At 41.9% G+C, this 16710-nt stretch overlaps 1 protein-coding gene across 6 annotated transcripts in view; it reads right to left on the minus strand.

Annotated features, from left to right (window-relative positions):
* TRIT1 (tRNA isopentenyltransferase 1) overlaps positions 1–12970 on the minus strand; it is a 43055-nt gene extending 30085 nt beyond the window's left edge. Inside the window, exon 1 of one of the 6 annotated variants that reach the window (XR_006205874.1) lies at positions 12590–12970. Coding sequence is in view for 5 of the 6 variants with exons in the window: in XM_042951202.1 (XP_042807136.1) it covers positions 12590–12763 (174 nt within the window). In the remaining variant the exon portion in view is untranslated. Of the gene's footprint in view, positions 1–11192; positions 11650–11672; positions 11781–12589 lie in introns of those variants that run through there. The other 5 variants (XM_042951202.1, XM_042951197.1, XM_042951203.1 and 2 more) reach the window with 5 other exon arrangements.
* Between the last annotated feature and the right edge of the window lie 3740 nt (positions 12971–16710).

A 16710-nucleotide genomic window follows, 5' to 3' on the forward strand; every position in this document is an offset into this window, starting at 1 on the left:
TAAAACAGACTTACACAGATGGGTGCCTGGGTGGCTCAGTCACTTAAGCACCTGACTCTTTTTTTTTTTTTTTTTTTTTTTAATTTTTTTTTCAACGTTTTTTATTTATTTTTGGGACAGAGAGAGACAGAGCATGAACGGGGGACGGGCAGAGAGAGAGGGAGACACAGAATCGGAAACAGGCTCCAGGCTCGGAGCCATCAGCCCAGAGCCTGACGCGGGGCTCGAACTCACGGACCGCGAGATCATGACCTGGCTGAAGTCGGACGCTTAACCGACTGCGCCACCCAGGCGCCCCAAGCACCTGACTCTTGATTTCAGTTCAGGTCATGATCTCATGGTTTATGGGATCGAGCCCCACATTGGGCTCCGTGCTGAAAGCGTGAAGCCTGCTTGAGATTCTCTCTCTCCCTCTCTCTCTGCCCCTCCTGTGCTTGTGCTCTCTCAAAATAAAAAAAAATAAATAAATTAAAAAAAAAATAGACTACCTGGAGATTAAAAACAACCAAGTAGAAAGTTGGAAGGCTTACACTATCCAATTTCAAGACTTATTATAATGCCACTGTAATCAAGACAATGCAATATTGGCAAAAGAAGAGACACATAGATGAATGGAACAGAACACAGCCCAGAAATAGACCCGCACAAATATAAACTGGCTTTTGACAGAAGTACAAAGGCAATTTAATGGAGAAAGGATAGCCTTTCAAAATCAGTGCTGGCACAACTGGATGTCCATAATATCATACCTTATACAAAAATTTATTCAGAACAGCTCACAAACCTACATGTAAAATGCAAAACTATACAATTTTTCTTTAAATAATACTTCTCTTAAAAATGGTGAGGGGCGCCTGGGTGGCTCAGTTGGTAAAGCTTCTGACTTTGGCTCAGGCCATGATCTTGCGGTTCGTGAGTTCAAGTCCTGCGTCCGGCTCTGTGCTGACAGCTCAGAGCCTGGAGTCTGCTTCAGATTCTATGTATCCCCCTCTCTCTGCCCCTTCCCCATGCTCTTTCACTAGCTCTCGCTCTCTCAAAAATAAATAAAACATTTAAAACTTTTTTAAAAAATGGCAAGAAAATCTGCATGACCTTGGGGTTGCCAATGAGTTTTTAGGGTAGGAAACCAAAGACACAATCCATAAAAGAAAAAAAAAACTGGACTTTGTGAAAATTTAAAACTTTTGTTCTGTCAAAGACAGTGAAGAAAATGAAAAACAAATAAGCCACAGAGCAGGAGAAAATACTGGCAAATAACAAATCTAATAAAGAATTTGTACCCAGGATATATAAAGAACTCTTAAAAGTCAAGAATAAGACAAACACATCCACCAAAAAATCTGACAAACACTTCAAAGACACACAGATGGCAAATAAGCATATGAAAAGATGCTCAACATCATTAGCCTTTAGGGAAATGTAAATTGACCACCCTGAGATACCAGTACATACCTATTAGAATTGCTAAAATTAAAAAAAAAAAAAAAAAAAGACAATAGCAAATCCTGGGGAGGATACAGAGGAACAGAAATTCTCATTCACTGCTGGTAGGAATGCAAAATGGCACAGCCATTTTGGAAAATCCTTTAAGGGCTTCCTATAAAGTTAAACCATCGGCACATGAATGTTTATAACAGCTTTCTTTATAAGTGCTAAAAACTGGAAATTCAGATGTCCTCTCTTAGGTGAATGGGCATACTATGGTACATCCATACAATGGAATGACACTTAGCAATAAAGAGTAATGGACTTGGGAGATTTAAAAGGTACTTTTTGCTAGGTGAAAAAGTCAGACCCCAAAGGCTGCATATTGTATGATTCCATGTACATTACATTCCAGAAAAGGCAAAAAACAAGGGGATGGAAAACAGATCAGTGGTTGTTGAAAGGTGGGGTAGGTAGAAGAGCTGACTACAAAGAGGCCATACAAGAAAATGTTTAGAGTGACGGAACTGTTTAGTACGGTACTGTGATGGTGGATACCTGACTGTGCATTTGTCAAAACCCATAAAACTGTACTCAACAAAGAATGCACTTTACTGTATGCAATTTAAAAAAACAAAACAGGGGCGCCTGGGTGGCTCAGTCGGTTGGGCGGCCGACTTCAGCTCAGGTCACGATCTCGCGCTCCGTGAGTTCGAGCCCCACGTTGGGCTCTGGGCTGATGGCTCGGAGCCTGGAGCCTGCTTCCGATTCTGTGTCTCCCTCTCTCTCTGCCTCTCCCCCGTTCATGCTCTGTCTCTCTCTGTCTCAAAAATAAATAAAAAACGTTAAAAAAATTTTTTTTTAAATAATAAAATAAAATAAAAAAACAAAACAAAAAAACAACTTCTGGGGAACCCAGGATAGAATGCAGACTGCAATAAATGAATCTACCTGTGTTACAAATGCACAGCATTACCTCACTGAAGGGCAGTGGAGGGGGAAAAAAAGGAGCTTACCTAAATAACTGTGTATAACATTATGACTAGATACTATAGGCTAAAATGAACAAAAAGAACCGTACACAAACATTATACCTAATTGGCAAATTGTTGGGGCGGCTGGGTGGCTCAGTCAGTTGGGGCATCTGACTTTGGCTCAGGTCGTGATCTCACAGTTTGTGAGTTCGAGCCCCGCGTGGGGCTCTGTCCTGTGGGACTTTGTCCTGAAAGCTTGAGCATGGAGCCTGCTTCAGATTCTGTGTCTCCCTCTCTCTCTGCCCCTCCCCCAGTCGTGCTCTGTCTCTCTCTCAAAAATAAATAAACATTAAAAAAATTTTTTAACTGGTAAGTTTCTTACATAAGTAAAAAAAAAAGTACTGAAACTACTTTACAGGTTGCATAAATAAATAAATTATAGCCAAAGAGAAGCCAAATTTCTTACTCTCTGAGAAAGAGAACACAAATAGAGAACATTGGGATGGATCCTGTGGTGCCAGAGTAGAGTCAGAGATATTTGTATAAACACATGTTTATTTTCATATATATGTAGACAGATACAGATATAAACATAGATATTTGTGTATACAAGGATTAGTGTACATAAGCATGTTTCCTAGCTTTTTCCACCAAAGAGACAAGAAACAATGATATCCCAATAGCAACAAACACACCCAGCATCCAGATTTTGGTTTCATTTTTTTTTTTATTAAAAAAAAATTTTAATGTTTATTTTTAAGAGAGAGAGAGACAGTGGGAGAGGGGCAGACAGAGAGACACACATACACACACACAGGATCTGAAGCAAACTCCAGGCTCTGAGCTGTCAGCACAGAGCCTGACCGAGAGGCTTGAACTCACGAACCCGTGAGATCATGACCTAAGCCGAAGTTGGACGCCTAACCAACTGAACCACCCAGGAGCCCCAGATTTTGGTTTCTAAATATCATTCACACAAAAAAACAAACAAAACAAAAGAAAAACATTCACCAATAAAAGGAATCAGGGCTCCTTGGGAAAATGGCTGATTCTAGGGCTGGGGCAAGACAAACATAAGCTGGGAGCATCTTGCAGTGCCAGAAAGGAAGTACTAAACAAACAAACATGGAGGCATGCCAAAGGACACAGAGTCAATATGAAAGAGCGCTCAATAACCAAAGTTGGAATAATCTGAGCAACAAAACAACACTGTATTGGATTATAACCCAAAGAATAAAATAAATATCCATACTGATACAAGTAAATGATGTAAATAAGTGAGGAAAAAGGACAAATCATTCCACAAAAATTACAACTCATAAAAGTAGAAGGAATGAAGTAAATTATCATAGTAACTGCAGCAGGAATGATCAACTGACAAATCCTAAAATTAGTGAGTGAAACTTTAAGGAAAAACAGGGCATCTGAATTGTCTCAAAGTATCTCCTCTAAAATATTTATTAATTATTGTGGTGCTTTTAACATACATCCACACATTCTTGGATATTCCTCCCTTCAGGAGGTAGAGATTAAATCCCCTCCCCTTCAATGTGGGCTGGACTTAGCAAGTCATTTCTAACAAATGGGGCTTCACAGTGGCAAAATCTGGCAGATGCAACCCAAACCAAACAATCAAGGTTAACGTTAACAGCACCAGAAACAAGTCATGTTGACATCATACCCTGATATGATGTAATGAGAAGGGTATGCTTTCCCCAAACCTGTAATGCCAGTGTAATCATGAGAAACCCAAATTAAGAAGCATTCTACAAAACAGCTGACAAGTACCCTTCAACAGTTTTGAAGTCATAGACTGGAAGAGTCTGAGAAACTGTCACAGATTGGAGGAACCTAAACAGACACGAAAACGAAATGCAATGTGGGACCCTAGATGGGATCCTGAAACAGAATAAGGACATTAGTAGATAACTAGTGAGAACCAAGTAAGGTCTACAGTTAACAGTACTGTACCTATGTCAATTTCTTAGTGTTGGCAAATGTACCATGATGATGCAAGATGTTAATTTTAGGAGAAGATAGGTAAAGGGTATACAAGAACTCTCTCTACTATCTTTGAAACTCTTGTGTAAATCTATAATTACTTCAAAATTTAACAACCAATAAAGTAGAACAGGGTTTCTTAACCTCAGTACAATATATTACTATTTTGGGCCAAATAAATCTTTGTTGTGAGGAGCTGTTTTATGCAAAGTAGGATGTTTGGCAGCATTCCTGGTCTCTACCCAATATATGTCAGGGACCAACCTCCCCAGTTGTTACAACCAAAAATGTTTCCAGAAATTGCAAATGTCCCCTGGGGGGCAAAATGACCCCATATTGAGACCACTGATGTACAGTTGTGTAACATTAACACATAAAGTTATCCATAACATACTGCTAAGAGTGGGGGGAGAGCAGGACACAGAAGAATAGCAAATGTATGAGTCAATTTATGTAGAAACATACACACATAAATGGAACCTTCAGGACATTATGCTAAATGAAACAAGCCAGTCACAAAAGAGACAAATATTATATGATTCCATTTATATGAGGTACGTAAGAGCAGTCAAAATCATAGACATAGAACGTGAAATGGTGGTTACCAAGGGCTAGGAGGAAAGAGGAACGGAGAGGTACTGTTTAACGAATACAGAGTTTCAGTTTTATAAGACAAAAAGTTATGGAGATAGATGGTGTGATTATGGTTACACAGCATTATGAACGTACTTAATACCATTAAGCTGTACAGTTAAAAATGGTTAAGATGAAGGTATCTGGCTGGGTCAGTTGGCCGAGAATGTGACTTTTAATCTCCAGGTCGTGAGTTCAAAAGCCCAATGTTGGCCGTAGAGGTTCTTTTAGTTAAAAAAAAAAAAAAAAAAAAAATGGTTAAGGTGGTAAATTTTATGTGTATGTTACCACAGTAAAATTGGGAATAAAAACAAAAAAACACATAAGCACATTTGCAAAAATACACAAATGTCTGAAAGGATGTGCACCAGCATATTAAAATGTTGAACCTTTGATGCCAAGACTATGGTGACACTTCCTTTGTACTTTTCTGTTATTTGGATTTTTTTTTCAAAAACCAAAATCCTATTGATTCTGTCTCTAAAATGTCGAAATGGTTACTTCTCCCCAGCCACAGACCAACTCCAGCCCCTCTCACCCAGGCTAATGCAACCAAATCCTAAGCTGTTTATCACTCTCTAACCCACTCTCCATCAGAGTTACCCTATGTAACAGATTTGCTATCACTTCCAAATTTAAAACGCCACGCCTCCTGGCATTCCTTTCAAGGGCCTCTGCAACTTGTTCACAGGGTCCTGTATTTTTAGTTTTACCTCTTACTACTGTTCCTCAAGTATCCTCCATGCCGGATAATTCCTGGTCATTCCTTGAAAACATACCATACACTTTTATTCTTCCTTTACTTTGCTCATGCTGTTCTTTTGTCAGGAATAGTCTTCCTCCTCTGTCTGATAAAATGTATACAGTGGGTACAGGGGAAAAGAATGGGATGCAGGATGAATGGATAAATAAGTAAGAAGACGTGGGGGAAAAATATAGAATAGCACAGAGACAGAATTCAAGAAAGGAATTTTCTGGATGGGTGAGATAATGATAGCGCCTACCTGATAAGGCTGTGATGAGACTAAGTGAGATAATACGTGTCAAACTTTTAGAACAGTACCTGGCATACAGACTATTATTGCTTACTACGTTGCTGCTATTATTATTATGACTGTTCATGGTGTAGTGGTATGAGCCTGAACTCTGGATGCCACAATGAGGAAGCAGCAGTGGTGAACCTGTAGCTCCGAACCAGGGCTCCAAAGGTAAGCAAGGCGGTAAAGAGGACCCCAGTCTGATTCAAGTTTATCTAAAGAATTCAAACTACACAAGAAACCAAAACCAATTTAGTTAAGACACATACAAGTAGATACGAATCACATACGTGAATTCTTACATACCCCAAGTAACTTTTACCCCTAGAACATACATTCCTTTTGAAGAAGAGCTATTTCAACACCCTGCCCCAGGCCCTGAAGCCTCAGGGCAGCATCTCACCCTCACAAATATGAACCTGCAAGTCCCATTTGTGCCCTCCCACGATTTCTCATTTGGCCAGTAGTGACTTCTCTTCCCTTACAAAACATCGAAGGTTTGATTCCAAAGTTCTTCCCATTGCTGCAAAAAGGTGAACATACAGTATATGAACAACCCACCAAGCTGAATACTTTAGCCAAAGGAAAACTACATTCAGTCACAATGGAGGTGAATCAAGGAATCTAGAGACGCAGACAGATTTTTGGGAGGAGGCAAAACTTTTGAGACTTCCTTCTTAGCTTCTTGTCATGCTCAGTTGTTTTTTTTTAATGTTTATTTATTTTGAGAGCAAGAAGGAGCGTACCAGTGGGGGAGGGGCAAAGGGAGAGGGAGAGAGAATCCCAAGCAGGCTCAGCACAGAGCACGACATGGGCTTTGATCCCACAGACTGTGAGATCATGACCGGGGCTGAAATCAAGAGTCGATGCTCAACCAACTGAGCCACCCAGGCACCCCCAGCCTCAGTCTTTTTTTTTTTTTTTTTTTTTCTTAAAAGATCGCCTCTGTTCAGTTGTGGCAAGCAGCCTCCAGACAGCCCCCATCTCTCCTGGTTAACAGGTTTTTGTGGCTTTTATATCGTGTCCTACTAAGCCACCGTGATTCACACTCCCTTCTCTCCTTTCATATCCCTCTCCCATGCATCCCTGATCTCCCTTGAGCACTATCAGACAAACAGTCCTTTGGTTTAAAAAAAAAAAAAAAATACTGCTCCTAAATTATGTCCCGAAGCAGACAAAAAGAACCCAGACTCCACATCTATTAGATGACACATAGGCTGCTCACTAGTCAGACTGCCAAAAATCATTTGCTTCTGCTCTTGTAGGTTTAGACAAACATAAAGGGAACAGTGCTCCTATGTATGACTACTGCTTCTCCACAGGACTTGAAGAACTAAGGCATTAGGGATACTTCCTCTCTATAAACCCAAATAGAACACTTTGTTTATTTATCTCGTGGCATATAGTTGGCAGTCTGTATTTCCAGGCAGTCATTGTACATCTTTTGGCAAGTGCCTTCATGTTTCTCAGTACAATGTTTCATCCAGTCACTGAAGGCGATGCATTGTACCTTGAATTTACATGCCAAGAAAAAGACTCAGTCTGAAAAGAAGACCTTCAGTATCATCTTCCTGCAATATATTAGACACTACAGAGGAGTTAGAAGACCCAGATCCAATTCCCAGGTGTACCAGTGTCTTGCAGCGTGATCTCTAGTGTGTTCTTTAATCTTCTGTGCCTCAGTTTTTCCATCCTGGAAAGCAGGGATTGTATTACCTGACCGTCCTTAAATTTAGACTCTTACTGCTGACTAACAATATTCATGTTTCTATAATTTGTGAAATCGGCACTTGGAAAACTCAGGAAATTAAGCACAAATGTTGTTTCTCACTATAATCACACCTGCCAGGCAGAAATCCAAAGTAGAGCCCAGCAGGAGTCCCTAAGCAAGTAATCCCTCAGAGAGTGTTTCTGACTTCCCACTCAACAAATCAAGTGCATGAGAATGGGAAGCAAGAAGCCAGGCAGGACCTTCACATGCTACATGGCTACAGAAGCAAGTCATTATCTGTTGGGCTCCAGGACAATATTATCACCCTAGATATACTACCCTAAACATTGTGGTTTTCCGTTGAAGAAGCTACCTCGATATACTTACTCAATGTTCACAAAAAAACAATCACTTTCCCTGGATGGGAAATGCCCCAACAGGGGTTGCCTTGGGATCACCCTACAGTTAAGGCAGAACAAAAGGATAACGAAACAAGTATGAGGTGCTAGACAAGTTAAGATTTAACACAGTGTTTTACAATCCTTTTTGAATTACTAGTATACTTGTGAAATATGAAATTCTGGACATCATTCCAAAAGTGATTATTAAAAAGCAAATATTTGTTTTTTAAAAGATCAACTTGGAAGCCTGAAAGAACTTTCTAATTATCACACTTTCCATTTGGTCATCCTTTGGTCTGTCTGTGTGGCTGTACAACAAAGTTTACGTCTCCGACTAGGCTCTCCACAAGGCCAAGTTTCTCCTTTGTTTCAGTAAACATTCTCTGCCTTTAGTATCATTAAATTATTGACATTAAATTATACCTCTTAGTTGCAGCAAGTTTTATCCCCATAGGCAATGCCTCGTGTGGCCACCACTCAGCTCAACACTCCATTTGACAGACATCACTATGAATTCACACTATGATTCACAATATGAATCCTCAAATACATTTTACATCCTGATCAAAATGGAGCACACTCCTGTGAAAGAAGAGTGGCGTACAAGTTAAGAAATACTCTCTAATGACTGAACACCACAGCTCCTGCCTCATCTAAAGGGGATGGCTTTGTGTGGATAAGGCAGTAGACATGGAAAGTAAACACCTATGTTCAACTCCAGGTTTGCTACTTACTGCCAGACCTTACTGCAAGGCCTGTTGTCTTACCTGTGAAATGACAATGATATTTACCTTACGAGGTAAGGTAGAATAAAAAGCATATGTAAGTATTTTATAAACAAATTTGCTATGCAAATTTAAGTTGTTATTATCATTCTGCCTGTGTATTTATTTGAAATTGAAAATGCTCTTTCAAGGAGCTGGTAATCCAACATTAAGAACGTCCTTTTGTACACCTGAAACTAATGTGCCATTGCGTATCAACTATACTTCAATTCTTTCTTTAAATGTCCTTTTTGTTCACACACTTATAAAAATTCTGAGTCAACCTCAAGTCACTAAAAAGCACCATCTCCCTCCACTGGATAAAAAAACACGTAACAGGGGCATGGTAAGCAAAGGTAGAATGAAGAACTGCATATAACCCCATAAATGGGGCAGAGATACTTTATATCATTATTTGGACTGAAAAGTAAAATCAAAGGTCAAAGTTCTCCAATGGGAATCAAGAGGAAATGATACAAATATCCACAGTACAATCAAAACTAAACACAACCTATAGCCAGTTCAGGAGGCTCAATAATCTTCAAAGTGTTTTCATACATTAATTAATCCTTGTGGTGTCCCTAGGACAAAAGAAATGTAATTCCCATGCTCTAGTTACTTATATAACCACACGAAAAATCTGAATGGATCAAGATGTGCCATTTTAATACGGCAAGTCAACAAATACTTCATCAAATATTAAGGGTCTGCCGTATCATCAGCACTATATGAGGCTCATTGTCCCATACACATGACCTGTTTTACAGTCAACAAAACCTCTAGCAACCTCAACCTTACGGCACACAGCTATGAGTAGAGAAAGATTTCTGAGAAATGGGTAATAGCTATTAAAGAGCTATATACAACACTCATTGCCAGAACCCACTAACTTACTTAAAAATAAATGTAAAATTAAGGGGTGCCTGGGTGGCTCAGTCAGTTAAGCGTCTGACTTTGGCTCAGGTCATGATATCTCACGGTTTTTGAGTCTGAGCCTCGCGTCCAGCCAGCTCTGTGCTGAGAGCTGGAACCTGCTTCAGATTCTGTGTCTCCCTCTCTCTCTGCCCTTCCCCCGCTCACACTGTCTCTCTCTCTCTCTTTCAAAAAAAACAAACATTAAAAAAAATTATTTTAAATAAATGTAAAATTAGGACGACTTACTGAGAACACTCTCGACAGGGCTACGTGTGGTGTTTGAGGAAGATGGGAACAGGGAGCAGTGGTGTGTTTTTTAAATAGGAGGATCAGAGAAAGCCTCATAAGGTGACATCTGAGTAAAGATGTGACTGAAGACAGAAAGCAAGCCACGTGGTTAAACAGATGAAGAAGTTCCACCAGGCAGAGGCAGTCAGTGCAAGAGTCCTGAAACGGCTCATACCTGTTACACTCTCCACCCCCCAACAGCCTTTCCCCTTGGAAGTCCTGTTGCCACCCCCACTGTGCCGTGCCAAACCTTCCTGACTTCCTGCCCTGCTCACCATACTCTCCCAGGCCCACAAACCTGAATCCTGAATCACATGGTGTGCATTATTCTTTCAGCGATCAGTGGTCAACTCACTTTGACATGATGACATCTTTCTTTTCCCCTGCATTCCTAACACCCACCCCCAAATCCAATTCATCAGGCACACTATTCACAGATGAATGCTTCTTACACACTGCCTTCCTTCATCATATTACTCATCCCCCATTCCCCAATATCTGCAAAACCTAACGAACAGCCTCCTTTCACCATCCTACATACACACATGCCCATTTCACCTTCTAAATCTTCCTTCATGTTCTCTCCTTTGACATAATGCCTTTCTTCTTTCTTATCTATCCAAACTTCACCTTTCAAGTCCCTTTTCAGAGAGCTTTCCGTGACTAACCACACGTCTTTGTTGACTTCTCCCTTCTCAGAAACTGTATGCTTTAGCATAAAATCTAACATTTGCAGTCTCTCTCCTCCCTGCCCCATCCACCTTGCAGAGCATCATTAGTATCACAGTTCAAACAATACTTCTGCTTTATTTCATGTTTAGCTGGACTAAAACTCCATGAGGAGAGGCATTATGGTTTTTCTCTCCAAAAGGGCCTTGCGGAAAATAGCACCTGTCATGTTTTTAGCACTCCGTGCCGTACGTTGTATTAAGTGCTTTACACACTCTATCATGTTAATCATCACAATTATGTTGCGCTGATACTCTTCTTCCTATTTTACAGAAGAAACAAAGGCGCAAAGAGTTCAGGCTGAAATCGCATACCTTAGAAAAGACAGGGCTGGGATTTGAGGTGAAGTCTGGATCTTGAAGTTGACACATCGTAGAGGTTGCAAACAAACATTTGTTGAATTACACTAATCATTTCATGTGTGTTGATGGGTCATGTCCCTCCAAATGAAACCATGCCCCGAGGTTTACGGGGTGCAGTGGGAAGGACTGCCCTTCCTTGCTGAGTACCCATCAGGTAGGGGCTAGACTCAGTGCCAGGCATTTCACACTCAAGCACCTCATTTACTCCAAAACCTCATTAACTGTAAATTATCCTCAATAAATAGCGTTTGTAATTCCTCCATCACAGATTTACCCCAAATGTCACCCACTCTCAACCCGAGGCCAAATGCACCCAGGTGCTGTGTGTAGTACACACTCCTTCTGGGCTTTTCCTCTAACTCAGGGAAGAGGACAAAGCCTCCCGACTCCCATCAGCCAGAGTAGGTTAAAAAACCTCTAACCTCAACTTACACAAATATTTGCCAAGTGCATGGCCCCCGTCTTCTTCAGGACCCTGCTCTTCATTCTAAAACTCATGATCTCGGGGCGCCTGGGTGGCTCAGTCGGTTGGGCGTCCGACTTCAGCTCAGGTCACGATCTCGCGCTCCGTGAGTTCGAGCCCCGCGTCGGGCACTGGGCTGATGGCTCAGAGCCTGGAGCCTGCTTCAGATTCTGTGTCTCCCTCTCTCTCTGCCCCTCCCCCGTTCATGCTCTGTCTCTCTCTGTCTCAAAAATAAATAAACGTTAAAAAATAATTTTTAAAAAAAATAATAATAAATAAAACTCATGATCTCACCTACTAAGCACCACAGCCCTGAGGGCAGGTGGCATTTTTTCCACTTTACAGATACGTTAAGCTCACGTGGCCGACGCAGATCCGGAACTAGAATCCAGGTCTCCATGAATATCCATCCTGTTCCATACCCTCACGAGGCACTCATAGATGGTAACCAACTTAAACCGGTGTCGCTGAATACTCTAAGTAGCAAAGGCTCTGCGATAATTTTCATTCAAAAGATATTTATTGGACGCCTGTCAACCTTGTAGGTTCAAATGCTATCTCCTCCCCTTAGTCGCTGTGTGACACAGAGAAAGCCATTCCATCTCCCTAGGTGAATTTTCTCACGCGCAAATGGAGAGAACAGAATCTACCAACAGCAACGTCGTGAGAAGTAAATGAGATGAGGAAAGCCAATCAATCGCCTGGCACTACGTCTGGCACATGGTGGGTGGGCACCTAGTAATTATGGGTTCCCTTCACCTGCCCACTCCGTCCCACAAGCCTCAGGGTTCGCCCACTACACCCATGCGACAGGGTATCCACTCCGCCAGAGGCCCGCACGCGGCCTCTGGGTTTCACAGGCCCGTGGACAGCCGCACTGTCATACCTGCATGGAGTCAGCGCTGACGATTTCGCCACCGAGCCGCTGGCCTAGCTGCAACGCCAGGGTGGATTTGCCGGTGCCGGTCGCCCCAAGAATCACTACAAGAGGCAGTGTCCGTTGCAGACCCCGTAGCCCGGAACCCACAGAAACTGCTCGTGCAGCCGCTACCGCCGCCATCTTGAAGATATCTGCGCTTGTGCAGGAGCAGCTGTCCCCATGGCAACCGTCAGTGCGCCTGCGCAGACCTAGGACTCCGTTAGGATGAGTGGAGAGGTGGGAGCGGCGCGACCAAGACTTCGGAGCTTGAGAGGCTCTCGACCTGACTGCCCTCAACTAGCTGGTGCCAGCGCCTCAACTCTCTCCTCTCCCGTTTTTGTTGTTTTAACAACTGGTAATCAATTTATTAAAAAGATTTTTTTAACCCTCTCCTCTCTTAAATGGGGGATGGCAATCCTATCTCAAATCTATCCCTGTTATTTCTTCCTTTCACGGCAGCTAGTTCTTTTCTTCATACCACTAATTACAGTATAAAATTATATACTGACTCCTATGTATTGTCTGACTTCCACCCCAGGCTGTTAGTTCCATAAAGGCAAGGAACAGATTCTGCCTAGGTCTAGGTCACTGCTAATATCTCCAGTGCCTAGCACAGTGCCTGATGCAGAACAGGCATTGTTAAATGGAGAAGAGAACGGTTTGCCTACCTAGTGCTGGAGCCACTGAACTAGAAGTGTGGTGTTCTCCAGAATCAGATCTGCCTAGTTCTTAGGCAAGGGCAGCTGCTCTAATGTTTTTATCCCACAAAACAAACCCAGACACAGAAGGAAGGACAAAATCCATCTCTTTAGCAAAAGGATGCAAACGATGGATTGAGAACAGAGAAAAGCAAGTAAACAACCCACAAAATATAAACAGGAAGAATAAGGAAGGCAGAAAGTATAAAGTAGGAACCCTCAGATGAAAGTGAAGACCAGGGGCACCTGGGTATTCAGTGTCTGACTCAGCTCAGGTCAGGATCTCACAGTTTATTGGATCGGGCCCCATGTTGGGGCAGTCTGTGCTGACAGCTGGGAGCTGAGCCTGGAGCCTGCTTCGGGTTCTCTGTCTCCCTCACTCTCTGCCCCTCTCCTGCTTTCTCTCTCTCTCTCAAAAATGAATAAACATTAAAAAAAAAAAAAAAAAAAAAAGAGAGGCAGAGACCAGAAGACCGAAATTCAAGACCCACAACCTTTAAGAAAGGGCTTCGAAATGATAGAGCTGGGTTCAAATCCCAACTCTGCTACTTACCAGCTGCTGCATAGCCTCACTTTACCTCTTAGCCTCAGTTTTCTTTTGTTTAATGTTTATTTATTTTTTTAAGTTTATTTATTTATTTTTGAGAGACAGAGAGAGAGCGCACGGGAGGGGCAGAAAGAGAGGGAGTCAGAATCCCAAGCAGGTTCCACACCGTCAGCACAGAGCCTGATGTGGGGCTCGAACTCACAGAACTGTGAGATCAGACACTTAACCAACTGAGCCACCCATGTACCCCTTAATGTTTGTTTATGTATTTATTTTTAGAGAGAGAACACGCATCAGCAGGGGAGGGCTGGCGGGGGGGGGGGGGGGGGGGAGACAGAGAGAGAGAATCCCAGAGCAGGTTTTGCACTGTCAGCACAGAGCCTGACACAAGGCTCAGACTTGCGAATCATGAGATCATGACCCGGGCCAAAATCCAAGAGTCAGATGCTTAACCAACTGAGCCACCCAGACGCCCCTTAGCCTCAGTCTTCTTATCATTAACTACCTCTCAGGATTGTCATAAGGATAAAATGAAGTTATATCCAAAATGTGTCTGCCACAATACTCTAACACATAACAACCACCATTTGCTGAACACTTGGTGTTACTTTAATGGTAACACCCCATCTGCCTCACTAAAGAGGTAAGAGCAGAAGCCTAAGGGCAGAGAAATTTTCAGTACTGTGTAAAAATACCTAAATATGTATTTTCCTAACCCCTTGTTAGCCAATTTAAGGGTTAACTTTTTTTTTTCCTGAGATTACTTGGCTCCACCTAGCTCTCAGGTCATATCACCAGGATCCCTTGGGCCAGAGGAATTACCCTTGGAAATTTAGATTATATGATAGTCCTGCCTGGAATAACTGCCAATACATTTCTCAATCACTTGGATCACTGCTGGCATAATGGGCACTCTTGCAGGCCCAGCCTGAACCCTGTAGCCACATATATTGTTTGGAGAACATCAGAATCCAGGGTCCCCTATACCTCCTTTTCTCAGTCCAGTCTGCTTTGATCAAAAGCCTGTTCTCTCCAATTTGTGGTACCTGCCTGGGGCTGGTTTTAAAATCGAGATGTGTGGCCATATATTGGCAGACACTCTCACATGATGGTTGTTAACTGTAGAGCCTTTGCCTGGAGACTTTCAGAGGGTACGGTTACCATGACAACCCCTAGAAAGACGGCAGGCAGGAGAAACGATGCAAATAAAGCAAAAGAGAGGCTAATTTCATGATGACAATCTGACCATGACAGAGTGCTCACTCACAGATGGGAAAGCACTGTCCAAGTCATGACCAGGTGACTGTTATGAGAGAGAGAAAAAAGAGAGGAGTGGAATTTACCACTGAGAGACCCAAAGAGGGAGAGGCTGGTTACCAAGGCAACTGGGGAGAAAGGAATGAAAAAATGAGGCTTCACCACAGCAGCAGAAAATTGCTTCTAGCCAAGCAACACGGGACTGTTGCTATAGAAACAAAGAGAACAGGGATCCTATAGACCATGGGGAGAATTATCACTGAAGTGGTGAGCAGGAAAGACTCCTAAATCAGAATGGAGCCCATGATTCAAAACAAATCAGGAGAAGTGAAAAAAAAACATACCATTTCTATTTATTTTTATTCTACCAGTCTTACCAAAAGAGAATAGGAACATATTCTGTAAGTATCTTCAGGCTATTCCATTTGTACCTCTATTTGTCTCCCTAATGATCTTCTGAACTCTAAATTATATTAAGAATAGTTCCTTCAAGATAGCTGTAACTTGAAATCCTAATTGGAGAGTTTAAGTTCAAGGGAAAATTAGAAAATTGAAGTCTATGACCAAGAGTTAATAAGAATTTCTAAAAACAAACAACAACAAAAACAACAACAAAAATAATAGAAAATCCTCTAATGGGAAGCTTTGCACAAAAGGTACAAAAGAGAGTCAAGAAAGCTATTTGTAGTCATGCCCAGGTATTAGCCCTGACCCCCTCTTTGCCTTCTGTGATGCCAGATGGGAAGTGGTTCAATCTATTCTGAAAGATAACCCAAGAGGTAAGAGGGTCTTTCATTTAAGGTCTCTGCGTATATCTAGAGGTGGAGGAGGCAGAAGCCCATTTCCAACATACTCCGCTGCTTACAGATTATTGGGGGTAAAGAATTTCTGCTGGAAAAGGCAAAATTTCTGGGGATAGGTTCGGTCCAGAAAAGCACAACTAAAATGTAAGACTAGGGATGCTCAAATTACTTGGAAGATAATAATTCTTTGCTTCCCCTCCTGAAAGTCCACAACCAGCCACCTAATTATTATCCTTCGTGTGTGCGTGTTGTACGGTGTCTGTAGGACCGATGTATAGTCAGGCTGGGCAACCTATGCACCTGCCTCACCTTCTTCAGGAAATTGAGAGCATGGGGTGGGATAGGCATGGGAACATGGCAAAAAAGGAGAAAGGGAGTAATGCAGAGAGGTAGAGGGGATATTGGAGTGATGACCCAATAGTGTTCATTATATTATTTCCTGCCCTTTGTATATTTTAAATAATTTATTTGAAAAAAAATTTTTAGAGGGGCTCCTGGGTGGCTCAGTCAGTTAAGTGTCTGACTCTTGACTTCGGCTCAGGGTATGATCTCCCGGTTCATGAGTTCAAGCCCTGCATCAAGTTCCATGCTGACAATGTGAAGCCTGCTTGGGATTCTGTCTCTTCCTCTCTCTCTCTGCCTCTACCCTGCTCGCTCTCTATCTCTCTCTCAAAATAAATGAAAATAAACTTTAAAAAATACCTTCTTAAAAACATTTTTCTTTTTTTTTCTTTTTTTTTAAATTTATTTATTTTTGAGACAGAGAGAGACAGAGCATGAATG

This window comes from Panthera leo, chromosome C1 (assembly GCF_018350215.1).
Source record: "Panthera leo isolate Ple1 chromosome C1, P.leo_Ple1_pat1.1, whole genome shotgun sequence".
In the NCBI taxonomy this organism is placed as follows: Eukaryota; Metazoa; Chordata; class Mammalia; order Carnivora; family Felidae; genus Panthera; species Panthera leo.